The sequence below is a fragment of the Mauremys mutica genome, chromosome 12, assembly GCF_020497125.1.
Source record: "Mauremys mutica isolate MM-2020 ecotype Southern chromosome 12, ASM2049712v1, whole genome shotgun sequence".
Taxonomy (NCBI): Eukaryota; Metazoa; Chordata; order Testudines; family Geoemydidae; genus Mauremys; species Mauremys mutica.
Genome location: NC_059083.1, coordinates 4,386,106 through 4,409,818, shown reverse-complemented (window position 1 = coordinate 4,409,818; position 23,713 = coordinate 4,386,106). Strand labels below are relative to the sequence as shown.

Genomic DNA, 23,713 nt, shown 5'->3' with positions numbered 1-23,713 from the left:
CTGCCCTGGGGTCACAGCCCCACCCCTCAGAGTCACAGCCCTGCTCCTGCCCCCCAGGGACCTAGCCCCACCCCAAGGGCCCAGCCCCGCCCCCCACCTCCCCAGGGTCACAGCCCCGCCCCACAGGGTCCCCTTGCCTCCTCCATACTTAACTGTAGCCCCGCCCCCACAGGGCCCTGGCCCCACCCCTCAGGGTCACAACCCTTCCCCTGCCCCCCAAACACTTAACCCTGCCCCCTAGGGCCCCACCCCAAGACACCTAGTCCCACCCCTCCCCTCACCATCTGGGCCCTGGACTAGACCACAGGGACCTAGCCCTGCCCCTCCCCCTGGCCCCCAGAGACCCCTGCCCCCCACACATCCCCCAGAGACCTGGCCCCATCTCCCACCCTCCCGAGCCCTGCACCCCCAAGAGCCAGACCTGCCCCCACCCCCATGGCCCTGCCCTCTGTTCCCCCGAGGACGCTAGTGCCCCCAGTGAGGATCACCACTCAGTGCCCTTCATCTGCTGACTTTGTTCCTGCCCCCAACAGGTTGATCCTGCCCAGTGACCCACCTCCATCCCCCGTCTCCACCGCCCGCCATGAACCACGGCCCCCAGCTCATCACCTTCACCCGTGCCCGGGAGCAGTCGGACTGCTGGAAGGATGGGCACCTCCGGAAACAGGTCGGCTCCCCTGCCAACCGCCGGGAAAAGGAGGGGGACGGGGAGGGCGAGGACGCCCGGAGCTTCTACGAGAGTCTCCTGGCCTCGGGCGAGAGCTCCAGCCTCCCACGGAAACGCAAGGCTCCACTGACGCACTCCAGGGTGCTTGAGCCACCCATCGCCCGGCCAGAGCAGACGGACCCTCGTAGAGGGAACCTCCTGCTGAGATCGGCCCAGGAGGGTGACATGGGAACCCTGCGGCGGCTGCTGGAGAAGGAGGGGTGTGATGTGAACTACCGGGACGGTTACTACTGGACGGCGGTGATGTGTGCCGCTTACGCAGGCCAGGGGGAGGCCGTGAGGTACCTGCTGACCCGGGGAGCCGCATGGGTGGGAGTGTGCGAGTCGCAGGGGCGGGACGCGGTGGACTTAGCCGAGGAAGCCGGGCACCAGGACGTGGTGAGGATCCTTCAGGAGCGTGAAACGGCTCAGCCAGAGGAGAGGATGGCCAGGTGAGTCTTCTGTTCCCCTGCCCTGCACCCAGCCAGTCCCCCCACCCTGGGGCTGGATCAGAGCCAGCACCCTCTAGAGAGGAAAGGCCCCATGTCTCATTCCTCTCATGCCTGAACCAGACAGTTCCCCCAGCTTGGGGCTGGATGGGAACCAGCGGCCCCTAAAGGGGAAAGGCCCCACATCCCATTCCCCACCTCCCTGAGTCAACCAGTATGCTCATCCTGGAAGCTGCTGACCCTGTTGTCTCCCCAGCAGGAGGACTCCAGTGGAGAGGAAATACTGCACCGTGTGCCAGACACATTACAGTGAAGACAGCGTGGAGCTCCACGAACGCTCCACTGCCCACCTCTTCAACCGGCGCGACCCGCTCCCTCCAACCCGCTACCACATCCCCGAGAGCAACGTTGGCTTCCAGCTCATGGTCAAGGGGGGCTGGGACTGCGAGGCTGGGCTGGGGCCTGAGGGCACCGGCCGTAAATTCCCCGTCCAGACTGTCCTCAAGAGGGACCAGAAGGGCCTGGGTTTCCGTAGCGACCTCCGGCCCAAGGTCACCCACTTCAACGCCAATGACCCCAGTGCCGTGGCATGGCCCAAGAAGCAGCCTAGGACGGAACGGGCAGCTACAGTGGGGAAGAGAGAGGCCCGTCGCAGAGAGGCCAAAGCAAAGGCCTGGGAGCGTGACCTCCGCACCTACATGAACCTTGACCTTTGAACTCTTGGGATCAACAGCACCTGTTGTCATTCAGGTACTGGGATTGCTTGGATGGTGCACCGTCATGAGCTTTGACCTTTAACCTTTCATGATCAGTAGCCCCTATAACCATTCAGCTATTTGGATTGCCGGGATGGTGTGTCTACACAAAGCCTGACATTTAACCCACAGTGACTAATCAATAACTCTAAAACGGTGTCACCAATTGGATTAACCAGATGGGGTCCCTTCCAGGAACTTCAACCTGTGGTACTTCTGACATCTGTACCGTTAACCAACAAACCTACAGCCTCTGAAACTGTTTAGCCAATCAGATCCCTCATGTCTACATGAACGCTGACCTTTAAACTGTGATGTCATCTCTGTGGTGCACCATTAACAATACATGCACGGTCCTTGAAAGTGTTCAGCCAGTTGACTTCCTTGACTGGTTGGACGCCAACCCCTAACACAATGTTGACCATTAACCGTGGGCATCTCAGTGGCATTGCTGTACCGTTAACCAGTGAGCCTACAGCCCTTTAAAGCATTTGGCCTATTGGATTCCTGGATTGGCAGGATGATATGACCTCACTTGTCTTAAAGGGCCAGTTGTGATCAGGGAAGAGACACATCTCTGCACTCCTGAGGGTCTTAGAACGCCAGAACTGCTGACCAAAGCAATGCGCAGAAGCTCTCGTTCCTGTAACCCAAGAGGAGATAATTCAATGATGGGAATGTGGCCTGTGCTCTGTTCTCCCTTCCGCTTAGAAAGCAGTGAGATATTTGGGTGGGAAAAGACACCAGCAGGACTTTTGGATCTCTGGGGATTTTGCTGCATTCACTGATTGGTGCGGGGCAACCAGTCTCCTCACTTGTTGTCAGGATTCTGTTTGATCAGAAATCTTTGAGAGAGAATAAATATGGTCCCTCACTGATTGTTTTAGGTCTTTAATAATTACCCCTTTCAAAGCAATCTGGATTTCCTAATTACTCTAAGATCAGACTCCAGCCCTGACTCTCTGTTACATTCCAAATTTACCCCATGTCTCCCTGACTCAGGTGGTGTCACTCTGGATTCAGTGAGGGCAGAACCAGGCCCTGCCTCCATTGACATCTGGATTTAGCTCAGGGTCACTGAGATCAGTGTCCAGACCTTTCTTTTTTATTTTTTTGTAAAGTCAACAAAACGGACCTTTTATTTCTTCCAGATGCCTTTTCTTGCTGCTGATGCTTCCTCTGCTTTGTTCACAAACCCTGACCTCATACTCTCGGTCTCTTTGATTTTTTGTTTGATAAAGACACAGAAACTCATTCGCTCACAGCCCACTACGTGGCTGTACTAACACCCAGCAGAAGCCATCAAGTTGGTTGTGACCTAGAAACATCTTTCTGCTGGTCAGTTTTATTCTTTCAAGAAAGAGGCAGCAGGGGGGAAAAAATGTAATCTCAGATTTAGAGTTGGCTGGAGAAAAGGATTTCCCCCCCCCCCCCCCATGGAAAATTTCAACACATTACATTTTACACTATCATTGATTGTTTTCTGCAGAGAATTTCAATGTTGGGGCGAAATCTCAAAAACTGAATTGTTTTGATTCAAAGCAGGGCCGTGTAGGAGTTGTCATTCCAGGGCCTTGTTCTCTTTGGGCCAGAGTGGATCTTCTATGATGCATCCCTGCTAGGGACTCCTATAACACCCACCCCTCATCCAGAGAAGAGAACATGGTGCATCATGGGAGATGTAGTTCTTCCAAAGAGCATGCCCATAGAGAATGTGGTACCTGAATTACAACTCCCATGGGCACCACTTGGAAGTTTTCTGTGGGCCAGGTTCCTGGGCTGAACTGTACCTCCCCTCTTGCTGAGAGGAGTGACACCAATTCACACCAGCTGGGGTTCTGATCCCATCAACATCCCCAGAGGAGCGGCTGATTGACACCAGCTGGGGATCTGGCCCAAAGCCTCACACATCTATCACTACGGTCATCTGTAAGTAACTGTCCAGAAGCAACAGGCTTTGTGCATAGACAGCACTAACTGTGGGAGACGCCTCCAAGGTTGTGTGATGAAGGGATCTCCTGCCATTCCCTGCATCTCCCTTTGCTTCACAGTCAGATCTGACTCTTCAGAGCCGCTGGGTCCGGACGGAAGCATATTCTGTGTGAGCCGGAGCCTTGAAAGTGATCTCAGCGTAGTGCAGATCCTTGCTCGCGTTACCACCAGCTCTGCTGTGCCCCTGTTGAAGACACAAATCAAGTCACACAAGCTCCATCTCCCGCTGCCGTCTTTCCAGCCCCGTGAGTGCATTTAAGGGGGAAATGGGTAAAATGGAGACCCCTGGCTGTGTGTTGGGGGATCCGTGTGTGCTATTGTCCCCAGCACACATAGCCCCACGCCGGTGTGACTCAGCCCTCAGAGAGACCCCCCACAAAGTGGACACAGGTCAGGATTGAGAGGCACCGGCAGACTGTGTGCAGAGAAGGGAGCCCAGGGCTGGAATAGCAGAGGGGCTGCAAGTTGAGATTCGATCTATCCACCTGTCTTTGTGCACAGTGGTCTGTATGTACATACATGTCTGCCTATCCCCATGTGCACGTCTGTCTGTCTAGATCAGGGGTTCTCAACCTCTCCAGGCTACTGTACCCCTTTCAGGGGTCTGATTTGTCTCGCATTCCCCAAGTTTCACTTCACTTAAGAACTTCTGGCTTCCAAAATCAGACATCAAAATACAACAGTGTCACAGCCGCACTATTACTGGGAAATTGCTCATTGTTACCGTATAATTCTAAAAGAAATCAATTGGAATATAAATATTGTACCTACATTTCAGTGTAGAGTGTATAGACCAGTATAAACAAGAAGCTGTATGAAATTTTAAGATTGTACTGACTTTACTGGTATTTTTTATGTAGCCTGTTGTAAACCTGTGCAAATATGTAGATGAATTGATGCACCCACTGAAGTGCTGAAAACCACTGGTCTAGATGATAGATAATCTGGTACTTTTGCAGCTTCCGTTACTGTAATATTTAACGGCTAACGCACCCCTAACCCTCTCCCGTGTTCCACTGGTCAGGTTTCTACCAGAGTCACACGGACCACGCGTCAGCACTGTCTTGAAACTGACGCCACCACCCAGTTAAACTCAGGCTCCAATTTGAATGGTCTCACCTTTGCCGGCTGCTGCTGTTGGGTGTCTGGGGAGGCTGCTGGGGAGGAAAGAAGGAGGCCTGGGTTATTGTTGGAAGAGATGACTGGAGGTGTAGGAACTGAACAGAGGACTGGAGAATGTAGATCAGGGGCTCCCGTTCCCCCTTGCACCAGTAGGACGGAAGAGAAGTACATTTTGAACACCGGAAGAACGGGCAGGTGGAGTGAGTGCGGAAGGAGGAGTAAATACCTGTGCGTCTGCGCAGCAGGAGGGCGGTAACTAAGATGATGATGCTGACGCCTGCCAGAGCAATCGTGGCTCTGTAGATGGTGAGTTCTGTGCTGGCGTCCAGCTTCATTTCCTTTCTGTCCTCTAAATAAAAGGAAGGAGGTTAATGTTTCCTGTGGCAAGAATCTCTCCTGGGAAGAGCCATAGAAAGCCATTTCCGGTGTATTTTGTTGTAGCACTGGATTCTGATCTCATTGGTACTGTACCGGTGTGAATGCAGAGTGACTCCGCTGATGCTAATGGAGTCAGGGCTGGATTCCGATGTCACTAGCCCTGGTGTGAATCCAGAGTGTCTCCATTGACACCAGTGGAGTCAGGGCTGGATTCTGATCTCAGAGCTCCCAAAGTGAATCTGGAGTAACTCCATTGCAGTGAATGGAGTCCACTCTGGATTCTAATCTCCATGACCCCAGTGTGAATCCAGAGCGACCCCACGGATGTCAGCGGAGTCAGGGCTGGATTCTGATCTCTGTGAGTCCGATGTAAATCTGGACTGACCCCACTGATGCCAAAGGAATGAGGGCCGAATACTGATTTAAGTGATTCTGGTGTGAATCCAGAGTTAGCCCACCGACACCAATGGAGTCAGTCCGGATTCTGATCTCAATGAATCTGGAGTGACCCCAGTGATGTCTGTGGAGTTGCTCCCAAATGGAGGCCACAGAGGCAGGTCCGGTTATGTTGGTGCAGCGTGTTAGTGGCCAGCTGCCCTCCTGGGGTCTGGGCTAATGGCCGGCAACCTCCATTCATACATGGGACCAACGGGAGAGAATCCCAAGTGACTGGTGCAGCAGAGCGCGTGGTGGTGCCATGTGGGTCAGGGGCTGTTCTGGTCTCTCTCTGGGTCTGTGGCTGCATGTCTATGGGGCTGTGGGTGGCTGATTTCTGGGGCTCCGTGTGCCTCTCTGGCTCTGGGGTTGTGTCTCCCTCACTCACTCCTGCATTAAACAACTAACTTCCTCTTCAACAAACTCTGCAAAAAAACTCCCCCGTCTCCACCGGCGCCTATTGCAAAGCCCTTCGCAGCTGCCGGCATGAGTCTGATCTTCCCGCAGTGAGTCACCGGGGCCGGGTCATAACCTCACTTGCAGCAGGCCAAAGAGCTCCGAGCCAACCTGGGCCAATAGCGAGAGAAGAGAGAGGCGTCTCTGGGCGAACTGTGGCTCTCGGGAGAAGTGGGGGTCTGGGTTTCTGAGCCCCTCTCTCACCTCGAGATGCTGACAGGATGTGAGACAGGCCAGAGCTGCAACCAGCGACAACTTGGCAGAAAAGCCGCCTCGAATCGGCCGGGAGATTGTTTAATATAAACCTGACACCCCCACCCCACCCCCCACAGCATGGGCGTTGGTCAGATATTCCTGATCTCCACTCCTGCTTGGAGCCAGCCCCATCTCCCATTCCCTGCTCCCAGAGCCAGCCCATCCCCAACCTTGGGGCCGGATTGGCGCCAGTGCCTCCTAGAGGGGACGGGTCCCAGGTGCGCCCCCCTCGACTCTCACCAGTCACACTCTGGTTTCTCCTCATCACTGTTAGATTGGTGCCTCCTCCCATCCCTGTCGTCTCATTGTGGATTTCGATGCAGCACTGATAGAGGCCAGAGTCTCTCTTGTCCAGTTTAGACAGCGTCAGCGTCGCCTTCCCCTTACTGATCTCATCCAGCCTGGACACATGGAGTCGCCCCTGGTAGAAGGGGTGGTTAGCATCCAGCACCACGTCTTCTCCAGAGCCCCTGAACCAAAGCACCTTGGCTCTGCTGCCATATCTGCTCTGGAAGGTGCAGCTCAGGGTCACGTTCTCCCCAGCTGTGGCGTGGAGGGATCTGGGCTCCTGAGAAATTTTCAGACTAGCTAAGGAAGAGAGAGAGAACCCGCATCATACACCGGGCAGCACCGGGCGTCAGGAGAGACCCGTCCTGGCCCTTAGAGAGAGCGTCAGCTGCTGTGTTCCTATGTGCAGAGCTAAACTTTCACCTCTCTCTAGTTTAGTAGCAGTGTCTGTCTCTCTGTTCCTGGATTCACTTTTGATTCATCCATCCATACTCTGACCCTAGATCCACCCATCCATTATCCATCCTAGCTCTAGCCATCTATAGACCCATCCAGCCATTCTCCAGTCTAGAGCCGTCCATCCAACCTTTCATTCCTAGACCCACGTCTCTCAATTCACATCTGTTCTCCATTTTTGTTCCTCGTTCCCTAGATCAACATCGATTTATCTATCTCCAGGGAAGATCTGCAATCCTAGATGCTGGACAGATCCAGTGATGTGTTCACCTTATTGAGAACCATATCCCTGAATTGTGCAGGAAACTCACCTGGTTTCTGGCCAGATGCTCCCACATTTGGGTTCGGCTCTCTCTTGCAACCAACTGGAATTTCTGCGACAGCTTCATTTGAATGCAAAAACAGGAGTGGGTGGGTGAGGTTCTGTAGCTTGCGATGTGCAGGAGGTCAGAGTAGGGAATCAGGAAGGAACCTTTTAGCTTTAAAGTCCAGGAGAAGAGTTGAGTGCGTTTCTGATGGCCGCCACCTTGGCTAACATGCTGCGGATTGAACTGGGGACTTCAACATCTGAAAGCACAAGTTGCTACAGCTTGAGCTAGAAGAGCTGGGGGCTGTAACAAGTTGTATTCTGAGTAGATCGGCACAGAGTGGGATCTCCTAACTCGCACTCTCCAGTCGTGAGACATTCAGTAAGGAAATGAATGATCCAGTCTGCACAGAAGCCCCGGGTTGGCTAATCCGATATTAAATCCAGTCTAGTTTACCCTGCTCCACATTTTCTGTTTGCAGCATGCTAAAGATTTGTGTGGGGAGCGAGAGATTAGAGACATCTCGAGGAGAGAGGGAGGAATAGATAGTGTGGGTGGAAGGATGGAGGGACAGATACTGTCAATGGAAGGATGGATGGAGAGCTAACAGAAGGATGGATAGATAGAGGGAAGGATGGGTGAATGGATAGATAACAGAAAGCTGGAGGGATACTGCAGAAGAAAGATGGATGGATTAGATGAGCTAGATGGGGATGGCTAGATATGGCTGTGGGGACGGGGAGGGATGGACAGATTGACCTGGTGGAGTAGACGGACTGACCCCCAGGTTAGCTAGCTAAGATTTGCTGACATACCTGCTGTCCAGGCGGGGATGAGGAGGACAATGCAGAGGACGGGGCTCAGAGCTTGCAGCTGCTCCATGGTCCCCACTCTCTGGGTGGCTCCGCAGGGCCCGCTCAGCTCAGCCTCAGCATCCTCCGGAAGCGTCAGTCTACGAGGGCCGGTGGAAGCATTTGTGGTCAGCACCTCTGAGATGGGCCGGATAAGGGGGGGAGGAGAGTTAGGTGTGTGCCTGTGCTACTAAACGTAACAGAGGCCTGTGTACGTATCTGTGAGCATGTGCGTCCCCTGCTGCCATGGATCAGCCTGGCTCCTCCATGGGTCGGTTTGGCCCCATGTGTTTTACTAGCAGGAGGAGGTGGATGGAAGAGGGTGGAATGCGGCAGGATGGATGGATCGATCCGTCCTCCGCGCCTTTGGTCTGTCTGTCAGTAATTCATCCCGTCCATCTGTCTGCGGAGAAGGCCCTGTCTGCATCCATCCATCCTTCGCTCTGTCCATCTGTCTGTGGTAGGGTCCTCTGTCTATCCAGCCAGCCAACCATTGCTCCATGCATCTGTATGTGGAGAAAGTCTTCCTTCCATCCATCCACCCATTGCTCCATCCATTCCACCACTCCATCCATCTGTCTGTGGTAGGGCCCTCTGTCCGTCCATCCATGGATCAGTCTGTAGCTAGAATCATAGAAGATTAGGGTTGGAAGAGACCTCAGGAGGTATCTAGTCCAACCCCCTGCTCAAAGCAGGACCAACCCCAACTAAATCATCCCAGCCAGGGCTTTGTCAAGCTGGGCCTTAAAAACCTCTAAGGAAGGAGATTCCACCACCTCCCTAGGGAACCCATTCCAGTGCTTCACCACCCTCCTAGGGAAATAGTGTTTCCTAAATGAGACCTCCCCCACTGCAACTTGAGACCATTGCTCCTTGTTCTGTCATCTGCCACCACTGAGAACAGCCAAGCTCCATCCTCTTTGGAACCCCCCTTCAGGTAGTTGAAAGCAGCTATCAAATCCCTCCTCACTCTTCTCTTCTGCAGACTGAATAACCCCAGTTCCCTCAACCTCTCCTCGTAGGTCATGTGCCCCAGTCCCCTAATCATTTTCATTGTCCTCCGCTGGACTCTCTCTAATTTGTCCACATCCTTTCTGTAGTGGGGAGCCCAAAACTGGACGCAATACTCCAGATGTGGCCTCACCAGGTAAGGCCCTGCATCTATCCATCCATCTGTAATACACTCTCTATTTGGCTATAGCTCTGTGCCCTTCTCCCTGTAATTCGCTCACTCTCTCTCCATCCCTCACATGCTGTTTTCCTTCTGCACTCCTGTCACCTCCAGCTCTACCCGAGCACCGATCTCTGCCCTGACAATGGAAACCCCTTGATGGTTCTGCCTCTCAGACCTAGCTCCCAGCTGCCCCTGGGACCGCTGATCTCCACTGATCTCCTCCTCTGGGATCCACTGGGGGATCATTTTGGGGCAGTGGGAGGGGGCTGGGACCCACGGAGCGATAAGGACACCATCACCAATGGGGTGCCCCAGCCCTACGGCCAGCGGCTGCATCAGTGAGGCCGGGGGCCCTGGGGATGCAGAAATGAGCCCGTCCTGCTGCTGAACGCAACAGCCCTGGTCAGTTTCGCTTTCACACTCACCTGCCCACAGGCCCAGTGACCTCCTGGCTGCCTGGTATCTGAGCAGGCGCCTCCCCCTCGCCAGCCACAAGAGTTTCCATCAAGCGCCCGGGCTGCTCGCTCCGGAGCAGCCGTTACATGCCGTCCCTGGGTCCCGTCTGCTCAACAGTCCTGGTCTGTGACTCCTGGGGCGACTCCCAGCCCGTGGAGAGCATGGGGCGGCTGCCAGCCCCTAGCATCATCTGCTTTATCGACTTCATCATCCCCTCCATAGCAGCTGGTGAGACAAGCTCAGATTATGGGGGGAATGAAGACAGAACCCAGGAGTCCTGGACTCCCAGCCCCCCGGCTCTAACCCACTAGACCCCTACTCCCCTCCCATAGGGGTATGGAGACATGATCTCAGAATACATAGACCGCTGAGGATGGCTAGCTGGATGGATGGAAAGGGAGGGGGAGGGATAGAGGGGAAGGGGTGTTTGGGGGTGGATGGATGGATAGGGAGAGAGGGATGGATGGATGGATAGATAGGGGAATACGTGCAGGGGATGGACAGGTTTATTCTAGAGGACTGTCTGCCCTACCATCGTTAAGGTTTAGACCAGCTTCCTCTTTAAAACTTGACTCTCCTAAGTGCTCTAAAGTCCGCACGGTTCCTTGCGTTGCCTTGAAATGCGGTGTGCTTCCCGGGGCTGCAGGCTGGGGCTCATGGGTAGTGGGGTGTGGAGGGGAACGGGTGGTGCAGGTTAGCGGCAGATGCATGGATAGACGGACAGAACTGAGCATGGATGGAGGGAAGGACAAATAACTGAGGACAGCGGGATGGACAAAGCTGAGGGTGGATGGATGGAGCTGAAGACAGCTGGACGGAGCTGAGGGTGGATGGATGGATGGAGCTGAAGACAGCCAGACGCTGGATGGATGGCAAGGTGGAGCTGAGGACAGACAGAGGAGCGGATGGATGGACAGACAGGTGGACGGACGGAGATAAGGTCAGATGGGTGGATGAATGAGAGAGCTGAGGATGAATGGATGGTTGGACGGACAGGGCTGAGAATGGGTGGGTGAGTGGATGGACAGAGGAACAGATGGATCTGAGGATGGCTGGGTGGGGCAGGCGATAAACAAGTGGATGGATGGACAAACAGCTGGACAGAGCTGAGGACAGACGGATGCACAAAGCTGATGGTGGATGGATGGAAAGTGCTGAGGACAGACAGGTCTCGGGCTGGGTAGAGCGATCGAGCGATAGATGATAGACACACAGACTCTGCTGTGGGAAGGCCAGGGGGACAGACAGACGGATGCAGCCAGCGCCCCGGGACAGAAGCGCAGTCCCTGCCCTGTGTCTGTCACGTGGCTTGTTCTGCTCCCTGCAGGTCTCGGGGTTCAGCAGCTGCCCCCCACGGCGAGCGTCCCAGCCGGGGGCAGCGTCACCCTGAGCTGCACCTTCCACAGCCGCAACCAGACCGGGACACAAGTCACCTGGGCCAGGGGCTCCCGGGAGGCCGTCGTGCTGGATCCCGCCCACCCCTTCTACCAGAGGCGGCTGGCCCAGAGCCAGCGGGACCAGCAGGGCCGGGCGGAGGCCACGGTGACCCTGTCGGAGCTGATGGAGAGGGACTCGGGTCTCTACCACTGCTACATCACCTACCCGCAGGGCGAGCAGGCGAAGGGCACCGGGACCACCCTGACTGTGATGGGCAGAGGTGACTTGGGGGCCTTGGGGCACGGGGCCTTTCCCTCTAGGGGGCATCGGCTCCAATCCGGCCCCAAGGGCATGGACTGGCTGGCCCAGGGGGGCGGGGAATGGGGAATTTCCCCTCCAGGGAGTGCCAGCCCATGAATCTCCTAACCCCTCATTTCTCTTGTCTAGAGTCCCAGGGGGACGTGAGCTCTGTTCCCAGAACAGCCAACCCGGGGCTGTTGGGTGGTCGGGTCATTCATTTGTGCATTGACTGCGCTAAGTTCTTTTATTTTTAATTCAAACGAAGCTGTTGCAGAAATTCCAGCCGGCTGCAAGAGAGCGCTGGTCCCAAATCTCGACGCGTCCGGCCAGAAACCGGGTGAGTTTGCCACGGAGTTCGGGGTAATGGCTCTTGTTGGGGTGAAGAAATAACTGGGTGTATCCAGTCTCCAGCATTGCAGCGCTTCTCTGGGGACAGAGAGAGCAGTGTGGACGGAGGGCAGGAGGGATAGAAAGGGAGGCTGGATGGCTGAATTGACAGACGGTGTGACGGGTTGGATCACAGAAAACCCCTTGGGAACTGCCAGCTGATGTTCTGAGATACCCCTAAGCCCGTTTTCCCTGCCAGCCTGGGACTTCAGTGCCCTGCCTGGTTCGAGCCAGACACGCCAGCCTGCTGCAACCCAGACCCAGGTCTGAACCACGTCCCCCAGAAGCTGCAGGCTTAACCGAAAACAGCTTCAGAAGTGCTCCCGTCTCCAGCACCTGACACCCAGGCAGCTCCCAATGGGGTCCACCCCCAAATCAATCCGTTTTACCTTGTATAAAGCTTATGCAGGGTAAACTCATCAATTGTTCACTCTCTATAACCCTGACAGAGAGAGATGCACAGCTGTTTGCCCTCCCTCTGCCATTAATATGTACTCTGGGTTAATTAATAAGTAAAAAGGTGATTTTATTAAATACAGAAAGTAGGATTTAAGTGGCTCCAAGTAATAACAGACAGAACAAAGTGAATTTCCAAGCAAAACAAAATAAAACATGCAAATCTAAGCCTAGTACCATAGGAAAGTGATCACAGATGAAATCTCACCCGCCGAGAGGTTCCAGGAAGCTTCTTTTACAGACTAGCCTCCTTCTAGCCTGGGTCCAGGAATCACTCCCAGCCCTGTCGTTACTGCCCTTTGCTCCAGTTTCTTTCAGGTTTCCTTTTGGGGTGGAGAGACCATCTCTTGAGCCAGCCTGAAGACAAAATGGAGGGGTCTCCTAGGATTTTATATAGTTCCTCTCTTGCGGGTGGACCAGGGCCGGCTCCAGGCACCAGTTTAGCAAGCAGGTGCTTGGGGCGGCCACTCTGGAGTGGGGCAGCACGTCCAGCTATTCGGCGGCAATTCAGCAGAGGATCCCTCACTCCCACTCGGAGCGACAGACCTCCCGCTGAATTGCCGCAGATTGCGATCACGCGGGGCAGGGGGTGTTGTTTTGTTTTGCTGCTTGGGGCAGCAATACCCCTGGAGCTGGTCCTAGGGTGGACACCCTCCCTTCCCCATGTAGAAATCCAGCTACAAGATGGCGTTTTGGAGTCACATGGGCAAGTCACGTGTCCATGCATGACTCAGGACTTTACAGGTGGCAGCCATTGTTCACATGCTACCTTGGTAGACTTCTTATGTGGATTGGAGCCTTCCAAGTTTCCATTGTCCGTTAAGAGTTTCTTGATTGGGCACTTAACTTGCAAATTAATTTCTTAAGAAGCTGACCACAGGCCTTACTGAGGCTACTTAAAATCAAACAAGTACACAATCAATATTCATAACTTTGAATACAAAAATGACACATGTATACAAATAGGATGGATAGATTCAGTGGCTCATAACCGTTGCAGAGATTTGTTACATGGCGTATGTAGCATAAAACATACTCCAGTTATGTCAGAGATACATTCATAAGCATATTTCCATGAAGCATTATGGGGTACAAGGTCACAGGTGGATCTAGACTGAAAGGGTGGCTAGATAGCTGAATGGATGGATGGCTCCAGGACTGGAGAATGGATGGACCTAGGGTCAGAGGATGGGTGGATGAATCAAGGAGAATCCGGGATCAGAGAGACAGACACTGCTACTAAGCTAGCGAGAGGTGAACGTTTAGCTCTACACACAGGAACACAGCGGCTGACACTCTCTCTAGGGCCAGGACGGGTCTCTCCTGCCGCACGGTGCTGCCCGGTGTATGATGCGGGTTCTCCCTCTTCCCTAGCTGGTCTGAGAGTTTCTCAGGAGCCCAGGTCCCTCCACGCCACAGCCGGGGAGAACGTGACCCTGAGCTGCACCTTCCAGAACAGAAACGGCAGCAGAGCCAAGATAATTTGGCTCAGGGGATCCGCAGAGGATCTGGAGCTGGATTCTAACCACCCCTTCTACCGGGGGCGGCTCCGTGTGTCCAGGATGGACGAGCACAGACAGGGGAAGGCGACGCTGACCCTGGCTGAGCTGCAGGAGCGGGACTCTGGCCTCTATCAGTGCTGCATCGAACTCGACCGTGGGGAGACAGGGATGGGAGGAGGCACCGAGCTGAGAGTGATGGGGAGACACCAGAGTGCGACTGGTGAGAGTCGGGGGCAGGGAATGGGGCACGGGGCCTGTCCCCTCTAGGGGGCGTCATCCCAGGGATCTCCTAACCCCTCATTTCTATTGTCTAGGGGCTCCAGGGGGACGTGAGCTCTGTCGGGACTCGGGGACCCTCTTTTACCGAGCCGTCATCTCCCTGTCGCTCGTCGTTCTCTTCTCCCTGGGAATCATCCTCAGCCTGTGGCCTTGGAACGGTACCGGCTCCACACGGGTTCTGCCTTCACTTCCTGTCCCAAATGGTTACATGGCATCATTACGTGTGCTGGTAACCAGCCCCTGCCCCACCCCAGAGCCAGCTGCTTCTCAGCACTATGCGAGTGATCCCCATGTAACCAGCCCCTACCCCACCCCAGAGCCAGCTGCTTCTCAGCACTATGCGAGTGATGCCCATGTAACCAGCCCCTGCCCCACCCCAGGGCCAGCTGCTTCTCAGCACCGGGCAAGGGGTCCCTGTATAAACAATCCCTGCACCCTACCGCAGAGGGGCTGTGTCTCAGCGTTGGGTGAGGGGTCCCTGTATAACCAGCCCCCACGTTCTACCCCAGAGGTGGCTGCATTCCATCCCTGGTGGAATCAGTCTCTCTCTGTTATTTATAGGGCTCCAGCCCCATAGCGTTTCCCCCCAGTATGTTCGGTGACGCTCTTGTTCTGTTTCCCAGGCGTCTCAGTGGATCCCGCGGTGGGTGCTGGCTCCAAGCCGCGCCCGGCACCGGGGCAGGTGTCTCTGATTTAGCCGCTCAGGGGGCCGGTCACAGGCAGGATTTTCCCAGCTCTGGGTTCAGAAGCCGTCAGACTTTGCTGGACTCTGAGCCGCCAGCCGGGGGCTCCTGTGGGGCCAGGACTTCTCCGCTCTCCTCTGCTTCTGTCTGTGGGTCTGGCCGGTACAGCTTGGGTATGAGAAGAACAGTAAAGAAAAGGAAATATTTCTCCAGAGTCATTCCTCAGGGGACAATATTTTTCCATTTACAAATCTACATTGAACGCTGTAACGGAGTCAGCTGCCAGAAAACCGAATTCTAGAGAAAATCTACCTGGTTTATACAGGACAAAACTGTCTGGAGCAGGCTTGATTGGTTAGAAGGAATTTGCTGCTTGAAAGAGAGACGTGTTGCAAAAAATAAATATATTTCAATGTGTGGAAATAAAATCTGTTACGCAAACATTCCTTTCTTCAAAATCATGTTATTCCTCGTGGGAAATAAATGACAGAAGGAACATGGCCCAGGATGAGACACCGACTGAGGACAGAACCCAGGAGTCCTGGCTCCCAGCACCACTGTACCCACTAGGCCCCACTCCTGTCTCAGAGCTGGGGAGACAACCGAGGAGTCCTGGCTCCCAGACTGAGCCCCCCTCCCCGCTCTAACCATTAGACACCACTTCCCTCCCAGTGGGATGCAGCTGCACACACGCACCAGCTGGCCCCTCACACAGGGCATAGCACACTCCCACCCCCCATCCATCCCTTGTACCCGCCTCTCACTGCCGCCATCTCAGAGGTGCTGAGCACAAAGCCTTCCACCGGCCACCCTCTGGGGCTGACGCTTCTGGAGGATGCTGGGGCTGAGCTGAGCTGGGCTGTGGAGCTGCCCAGAGAGTGGGGACCAGCTGCCAGCCCTGAGCCCTGGGAGCAGTATTGTCCTCCTATCCCCACCCGGGGAGCAGGTATGTCAGCAAATCCTGGCTAATTTAATCTGTCCACCTGCCCCACCCCTAGATCCATCTCCGTCTGTCCATCTGTCCACCTACCCAGGGCTGGCTCCTGGCACCAGCGCAGGAAGCAGGCGTTTGGGGCAGCCAATGGAAAGGGACAGCACGTGGTCTTCGGTGGCAATTCGACGGCGGGTCCCTCAGTCCCTCGGAGGGAAGGACCAGCTGCTGAATTCCCACCAAAGAATGAAGCAGCGCGGTAGAGCTGCCACCAAAATGCCGTTGACCACTCCCCCGCCCCCCCCCCACAAATGGCACCCCTGTCGAGCAGCCCCAGGGCTGCTGGTGTGATCCTTGTTCAGAGATCTCTAGGGCCAGACCCCAAGTGGTGTCAGTCGTCTGTGGCTCCTCTGGCTTCAATGCAGCGGATTGCCAGAAGCCACTTGACAGCAGCTCGGATCCTGCCCAGAGGCTTTGACAGAATAAACCTCTGTGAACTGGTCTCGGGGTGGGGTTTGAGCTGGTCTCGGGGTGCAGAGAGTTACATTTTCTGAAGGAACCCTAGAAAATCAAACCGGAATAGGCCCTTTACAGGGCCGCCCAGAGGCCCTGCAGGGGCCCCCACGAGAATAGAGTATTCTATAGTATTGCAACTGTTTTTTATGGAAGGGGTCCCCGAAATTGCTTTGCCCCAGGCCCCCTGAATCCTCTGGGCAGCCCAGGCCCTTTATGCTCGCCAGAGGGTGACACCCACGTGCTTAGCACTGCACATACACGGGGGAGCGAGTGGGGTCTTGTGGGTTCAGAGCAGGGGGCTCAGAGCCAGGACTCCTGGGTTCTCTCCCCAGCTCTGGGGTCTAGTGGGTTAGAGCCCCCCCTAAGCCAGCCCACCTCCATCACTGCCTGGATGATGCTGGGGGCGGCTCCCCCCTCTCAGAGCGACCAGCGCAGGATCTCTGCAGACTCAGGCGTGGGTCCCACCCGCCCCGGTCTGGAGAGATTTCTGTGCACCCGTGAGAGCTAGAAGCATTTTTGGGCTCTGCAAGCTGAGTGCCTGGAGATCGACTCCAGCTCGTGGACGGAAACCGTGGTCAGTTATTTGTGCATCACACACCGCCCCGACTCCAACACTTCTGTTCACCCCCAGCCCCATCTGCAGCTCCTTTGCACAAGCTGCGGCCTCGCACGATGCTGAATTTCCTGTTTCTCACCACGATACCCAGGAGCTCAAGTGCAGACGGAGCCCCAGGCCACTCGGTGCGCTCCGGCCTACCACAGAAACTGCAGCGAGTACCACAGTCAGACCTGAACTGAATAATGACAAAAGGTTCTGGACTCTCAAATCTAGAAGAGGAGTGGGGTGGAGAAGGTTAGAGCAGGGGGCCTGGAAGCCTGGGTTCTCTCCCTGGCTCTGGGAGGGGAGTGGGGACTGGTGGGCAGAGCGGGGGGGGGGGGGGGGGGGGGGCCAGGGAGAGAAGCAAGCTAAAGATAACGAGGTTAGTTCAATCAGGGAGGATGAGGCCCTCTTCTAGCAGTTGAGGTGTGTTAGCCAAAAGGGCCCGTTCTCCCCGGAGCTTACCCAATTACACCAAGGAGGCACGGAGGATCAGAGAGACGAGTACCATTATCTTTATTGATCGGTCAGCTGAGCGGGTGCTCTCATCTCGGCTCGTGCCAAAGAGAGAGACACACCTTACATGGCCAGAGGGGCTTACCTTTATACCCCGAAACAAACAACCTTGTTGACGTCTTATTTGCGTTACTTGGCTGACCCTATAGGTCCTGTAAATGTATCTATAGGGAATATTGAAGTACATAGAATACATATATCAATCAAAAAGGAACAAGATATGCATAACTGTCACAGATACATCCATCATGATAAGGGTGCAGCTGCACGGATACATTTATCATTGTAAGGAAGACATAAGATATCTCCTTTAACCTCCTATCCTATCATACTAACTACTTTTGGCTTCATGCATGAGAAGATGACCCATTAGGCTAACTGCTTTTGGCCATAAGCATAAAAGGGACAGCTGCACATATGTTATGCCAAGCGTGGGCCTAGCTGATAAGCATGAACTAGTACAAACCAAGCATAAACTGATAATAGCTGACACTTGCTTTTCTCTCTGCTTTCATATCAAGGCCTTGATTTTACTTATGCTAAAGGCCTTGATTCTACTTATGCTAAGGGCCTAGTCTTGCTAACAGGCTTGTATTGGCCTATTTTTCTAACAGCTTTCCCCCCTTAAAGCATTTTAAGAGCTTAAACTTCCCCACTCCTCTGCTTCCCTTGGCCGATCCTCAGGCCGATATAAAGTCATTATTTGCTGATAGGTAACATGGGTAGCCAGTCGTCGGACTATAGCGACCAAGCAGGGGGTAAAGCAAGCAAAGGTTACAAGGGTAACTATAACAAGCATAAAAAGCAAAAAGCCTTTACGAAGCCATCCCATTTGTGGCAACCAGGATGTGAACCAGTCTGTGTCCCACCCACCCCAGGTTTGGACTGGGACGTGGGCGAGTTTTCTCATTTCTTTGGTCAACTGTTTCACTGTTTGCCCATTGTCATCTATTTGCAGGCAGCAATTAGACTCATTAAGTTTTGCACAGAGGCCGCCTTCCTCCGCCAGCAAGTAATCAAGAGCTATATGATGTTGGAGGATGGCATTTCGCATTTGGGTTGACTGATCTGCCAGCAGATCTAACGCTGCAGCTGTCTGGTTGGTTAATATTTCCAGGATAGCTTGCAGCCTGATAATGCGGTTCAGATTGTAAATCGGTTCCCTAGCTCCCGTGACCAGCTCGGTGGGATTCCAGGTGGCAGGCCCATAATGTTTGATGATCCGCTCTGGGGGCCACTCCTGAGCTCCCCAGGCCTGGGAACTTCCGGCAGTTAAAGTGGAGTCCACAAACCGCTTTTCCCTAACGAGATCATCATATACTCTAATGCCTAATGTGTTTCCCTGGTGCTGGGGCAGGAGAAAGAATAAGGGCCGAATATATCCCACATAACATATCCCCGACCAATTTGGCGGCAATCTGCGATAGGCATAAGAGCCACAGATCCAATAATGGCCCTTTAGGGCCCAAGTCCCCTTGGCAAAAGGGCCATCCCAAGTGTCGGGGTCCAAGGGTCGTTCATAGTATATGTGGTTGCCTGTTCCTAGGGGTCCTCCGAATGGCCCCCCCATTACGGAGGACGGTACCCCATCAGAAGCACAGTATTCACATTTCCATGCACCAGCTCCTGCCTTCCATGCACACCTGCAACCGGATTTGGGTCTGTCGGTGTTAGACCAAAAGTGTCTGAAATGAGTTACCCGAGTTCCATTAGAGTGCTGCCATGCCCATTGATACCACCGTATTACATGTTTTCTGCTAGTGGTATTATCGCGTTGACAGGCTAGGAAGAGGGAATCAAAGAACCCATCTAGTCCCACTGCCTTACAACCATCACCGGTATGGTGTTGATAGGAACATCGTACCCAGCTGTTATTGGTTAATTTTACATGGGTATGGTTCCATCGCCCCCGGTATTTAGAGCAATCATAGGTGTGACAGCCAGGATGATGGTAGCAATCATATCCCCGGGATAGGGTCCAAAGACATTTACTTTCCCCCAGGGACCGGCCCCCGCGTCGTGTCCGATTAAGGCAAAAGATACCCATGCCAGCCGAATAGAGGCGCCAGGGGCTACTATCCGTGGACCATAGCTCCGTGCCATTATGCACGATGCTGAGGTTACTCAGCAAGTATTTGGGCTGCACTGGCTGGGCTACCCAGGGCCATTCATCCAATTCCCCTGGGCCGCCGCACACCCAGCAGTTAGTGAGGTTAAAGGAACTTGCAATTATTTCTCCTAACTGCAGAAACCTGTTTTCCCAACCATAAGAGCAAGCAAGGAAACAAAACAGAAACAGGAGGAACAACTTCATTGTTTCCTTCGTTTAAAGAGTCCCTTTAAGCCCTCCAGTCCTTGATACTCCCAGCTGGAATCTTCACCTGTGACACCCTGGGCGTCCGGAGCCGGGGTGAGCAGAGGGCCGTTGTCCTCTTCAGTTGAGGCGTCCTCTGGATCCGAGCTAACAAAGCGTTTAACGCGCGTGCAGTGCGTCCATTTGTCGCTTCCAAGAACCTTGACGGCAGCTTGGCTGATGAGCGAAACAGTATGTGGGCCTTCCCACCGTGCTGTAAGAGGATCACGCTTCCACTTCTTGATAAAGACCCGGTCACCGATTCGGAACGAATGCACAGGTCGATCCAAGGGAAGCGCCTGGAAGGGTGCTGCGTACCGGTGTAGCTGAAACAAGACAGATTGCAGCGCAGAGACCTGTTTCCACAAAGAGTCATTCCCTACCTCCCAGCTTACATTTTCCCGGAACCCGGGGATGAGTACTCGGGGAGGGAACCCGAAAACCAACTCAAAGGGTGAGAGTCTCAGACCCTTACGGGGGGCCCTTCGAATGCGAGTAAGCGCAAGCGGCAAGGCATCAGGCCACTTTAAACCAGACTCTATACAGAGCTTTGTTAAAGTATCCTTGAGAGTTCTATTCATTCTTTCTACCTGGCCTGAGCTTTGTGGCCTCCAAGGAGTATGCAGCTTCCACTGGATACCAAGGGCCTGTGCTACCTGTTGGACCACTTGGGAGATGAAATGACTTCCCCGATCTGACTCAATGACTTCAGGGAGGTGGTATCTGGGAAGTATTTCATGCAGCAGGGCCTTAGTAACTGCTCGAGCCTGACAGTGTCGGGTAGGGAAACACTCCACCCACCCGGTAAGCTGGTCAACAAAAACAAGCAAGTATTTGTAGCCTCGGCAAGGGGGTACTTCAGCGAAATCCACTTGCCACCTTTGAAAGGGGTAGGCAGCCCAGGGTCGGCCTCCCAGTGGAACAGGGGGGCCAGACCCCTTCTGGTTAGTGCGCTGACAAACAGAGCAATTATTGACAATTCTCTGGGCTTCTGTATGCATACCCACTGCTCTAAGGGATCGGGCAGCCAAGTCAACCATCGCTCCCGATCCTAAATGTCCCTCTTTATGCAGGGATTGAAGAATTTCCTGGAGCACCGGACGGGGTACGAATATTTCTCCCCCGGGTAGTTTCCACCACCCAGAGGGGGTTTGCCGGGCCCCTGCAGCTTGGGCGCAGGATACCTCCTCTGTCGTATAACGGGGGACAGGAGTTTCGGCCTCAGTGTCCTGGACTAAAAGAAGCCATACAGTTCCCCTGCGTGCTGCCTCCTTCGCAGCCAGATCAGCCAAACGATTATACTTGCGCTGCTCTGCATCAGGAGCTTTCCCATGTGCACGGACATGGATTACGGCGACCCGCAGGGGAAGCATTAAGGCTTCAAGCAACAATTTGATAAGGGTCCCATGGGCAATTCTCTGGCCCGAGGCTGTAATGAAACCCCTTTCTTTCCACAGGGTCCCATGAGCATGTACTACCATGTACGCATAACAACTGTCAGTGTAGAGATTTATGGTCTTCCCAGCCCCCAATCGAAGAGCCTCGATGAGAGCTACTAGTTCTGCTGCTTGAGCGGACAGAGAGGGGCTGAGTTTAAAGGGATACACCACCTCTGTGCTTTTAATTATCACAGCAGCCCCTGTGTACCGCTTCCCATCTAGTATATAACTAGAACCATCGACATATGCCTCGAGATCAGGGCTGGGCCAGGGCAAATCCGAAAGATCGGGACGGGGTTTAGTCTCTTGCTGCAGGACTTCGACACAGTCATGGGTCGGAGCAGCAACACCGGGAGCCTGAGAATCAGGCAGTAAAGTAGCTGGGTTGAGAGAACTAACTGTTTTAAAAGTTAGGTTGGGGGCTAGTAAGAGTCCCACCTCATACTTAGTGTGCCGACTGGGGTTCAAATGTCTATCCCCCGCCCCTGTTCCTAGTATCTGGGGTACTCCGTGAGGCACCACAACCTCAGTGTCCCCACCAAGGGTTAACTTTTCGGCTTCCTGTACGAGGAGAGCAGTTGCAGCAACAGCCCGCAAGCAGGCTGGCCACCCCCTGGCAACTGGATCTAAGACTCTGGAATAATAGCCGATGGGTCTCCAGGTCGGTCCTGACTTTTGACAGAGGACCCCAGACGCTACCCCGGCTCTTTCGTGGACATACAAAGTAAATGGTTTCCGTGGATCTGGGAGAGCCAGAGCAGGAGGCTGAATTAAAGCTCTCTTAAGCTCTTGAAATGCTTTCTCTTTGTCCTTAGTCCACTTCCAATGCAGCAGACCATTTTTAGTAAGGGCTTCATATAGGGGTCTGGCTTTTCCCCCATAGTCAGGGATCCAGAATCGGCAAAAGCCAGTCAGTCCCAGAAAAGCTCTTAATTCTCTGGGGTTTCGGGGCTGAGGGCAATCGAGAATAGCTTGGATTCTATCGTTACTTAAACTTCGACTCCCCTGACTAAGCCGATACCCTAGGAAAGTGACCTGCTGTTTAACCAGTTGTGCTTTTTCCTTAGAGGCTTTGTATCCCTGTGCCCCCAGGAAATTAAGAAGCTCTACAGTTTGTTCCTTACAAGTCTGCTCTGTCTCAGTACTTAAAAGTAAATCATCACAGTACTGGACTACGTTGCACGCAGGGTGTCGAGCTAGGAAGGGAGCAAGGTCCCTCCGTAGCTGACTACCAAAAATTTCCGGTGCACAGGTAAGGCCCTGCGGAACAACAGTCCAGAGGTATTGGGCTTTGTAATGGGTGTCGGGATCCTCCCACTCAAAGGCAAACAGCTTTTGAGATTCCTGATCAAGGGGGATAGAAAAGAAAGCGTCTTTTAAATCTATTACTGAGAACCAACCATGACTTTTTGGTATCTGTCCCAGGATCGTGTGGGGGTTTGGGACAACAGGATAAGGCGCCTCTATGAGCTTATTGACCTGCCTTAGATCCTGCACAAGCCGGTATTGTCCGTTGGGTTTAGGCACTCCCATTATCGGGGTGTTATACGGGGACGTGCCCTCCCTTAGCCACCCACATTGTACAAACTTTTGAATCAGAGGTTTTAACCCTATTTGAGTGGCCAACTTAAGGGGATACTGTCGGATGCGGACGGGGCAGCTCCCTTCCTTAAGGGTGATGTGTACCGGTGAGGCGTTTCTGGCACGGGCATGACCTCCCTCCTCGGCCCAAACTCTGGCATTAATGCCCGGCAGGCAAGCCTCACTAACCCCTTGGGGTGCTAGGGCAGGTGTCACAGCAGCATTAAGTAGGGCCATCTGATAGTTGGAAATTTGTTGTTTTGGGAGCCTAACCTCCATAGTCCCATCAGTGAACGAGATCTCCGCCTGTAATTTGGTGAGGAGGTCTCGTCCTAGCAGCGCAATGGGACAGGAAGGGCTGCAAACGAATTGATGGGATATTTGGTGGTCCCCTACTTTCACTAAAAGGGGGAGGGTTTTCTTTAGTGTGATGTGTTGCCCCTCTATTCCCTGGACCGTGACACACCCGTGGGCTCTGGCTCGTGGTGCCGTGTCAAGGGGTAGTAAACTAAGAGTAGCCCCTGTATCAATAAGGGCTGTAACTGGGCGGCCCTCTATCTTAATTTTTACCGTGGGATCCAGACTGGCGGGTTGTGCTGCCAGGAGGGGCCGTTGGGTCCCCCGGCCTCCCTATAGTGTGGCCCCTTCTCCCGTGCTACCATAGAAAACAGGCACAGGTGAAGTTCTATCCTTGTGTCCCTCTCCCCTAACCTG

General features: G+C 54.0%; 3 protein-coding genes across 4 annotated transcripts; 2 read left to right on the top strand and 1 right to left on the bottom strand.

Annotated features, from left to right (window-relative positions):
- Nucleotides 1–457: 457 nt before the first annotated feature.
- On the top strand, nucleotides 458–3,857 carry GPANK1 (G-patch domain and ankyrin repeats 1). 2 transcript variants are annotated; one of them, XM_044981300.1, is made up of 2 exons: nucleotides 458–1,158; nucleotides 1,412–3,857. In XM_044981300.1, the coding sequence occupies exons 1-2, from the start codon at nucleotides 584–586 to the stop codon at nucleotides 1,869–1,871; spliced, it is 1,035 nt and encodes a 344-aa protein (XP_044837235.1). In that variant the 5' UTR covers nucleotides 458–583; the 3' UTR covers nucleotides 1,872–3,857. The 2 variants fall into 2 exon arrangements, with proteins under 2 accessions (XP_044837235.1, XP_044837236.1); XM_044981301.1 differs by having other exon boundaries at nucleotides 464–1,158; nucleotides 1,415–3,857.
- LOC123344825 lies at nucleotides 3,341–10,122 on the bottom strand. Its single transcript, XM_044981302.1, has 7 exons — nucleotides 10,051–10,122; nucleotides 8,416–8,589; nucleotides 7,604–7,675; nucleotides 6,789–7,136; nucleotides 5,251–5,373; nucleotides 5,022–5,059; nucleotides 3,341–4,086 (listed from the first exon to the last, which is right to left on the bottom strand). The coding sequence occupies exons 2-7, from the start codon at nucleotides 8,480–8,482 to the stop codon at nucleotides 3,976–3,978; spliced, it is 759 nt and encodes a 252-aa protein (XP_044837237.1). The 5' UTR covers nucleotides 8,483–8,589; nucleotides 10,051–10,122; the 3' UTR covers nucleotides 3,341–3,975.
- LOC123345824 lies at nucleotides 9,509–15,079 on the top strand. Its single transcript, XM_044982880.1, has 6 exons — nucleotides 9,509–10,309; nucleotides 11,409–11,738; nucleotides 12,024–12,095; nucleotides 13,976–14,323; nucleotides 14,418–14,798; nucleotides 15,006–15,079. The coding sequence occupies exons 1-6, from the start codon at nucleotides 10,168–10,170 to the stop codon at nucleotides 15,077–15,079; spliced, it is 1,347 nt and encodes a 448-aa protein (XP_044838815.1). The 5' UTR covers nucleotides 9,509–10,167.
- The last annotated feature ends 8,634 nt before the right edge of the window (nucleotides 15,080–23,713 follow it).

Bases quoted from the DNA above. Each gene is read 5' to 3' on its own strand.
- GPANK1 (XM_044981300.1), top strand. From the start codon at position 584: ATGAACCACGGCCCCCAGCTCATCACCTTCACCCGTGCCCGGGAGCAG. The intron at 1,159-1,411 runs GTGAGTCTTCTG...TTGTCTCCCCAG, and splicing joins CCAGAGGAGAGGATGGCCAG to CAGGAGGACTCCAGTGGAGA.
- LOC123345824 (XM_044982880.1), top strand. From the start codon at position 10,168: ATGCCGTCCCTGGGTCCCGTCTGCTCAACAGTCCTGGTCTGTGACTCC. The intron at 10,310-11,408 runs GTGAGACAAGCT...TGCTCCCTGCAG, and splicing joins CATCCCCTCCATAGCAGCTG to GTCTCGGGGTTCAGCAGCTG. The intron at 11,739-12,023 runs GTGACTTGGGGG...ATTCAAACGAAG, and splicing joins CCTGACTGTGATGGGCAGAG to CTGTTGCAGAAATTCCAGCC.
- LOC123344825 (XM_044981302.1), bottom strand. From the start codon at position 8,482: ATGGAGCAGCTGCAAGCTCTGAGCCCCGTCCTCTGCATTGTCCTCCTC. The intron at 5,374-6,788 runs GTGAGAGTCGAG...CCTTTTATTTAG, and splicing joins GAGAAACCAGAGTGTGACTG to AGGACAGAAAGGAAATGAAG. The intron at 5,060-5,250 runs GTATTTACTCCT...TTTCCTCCCCAG, and splicing joins CCTGCTGCGCAGACGCACAG to CAGCCTCCCCAGACACCCAA.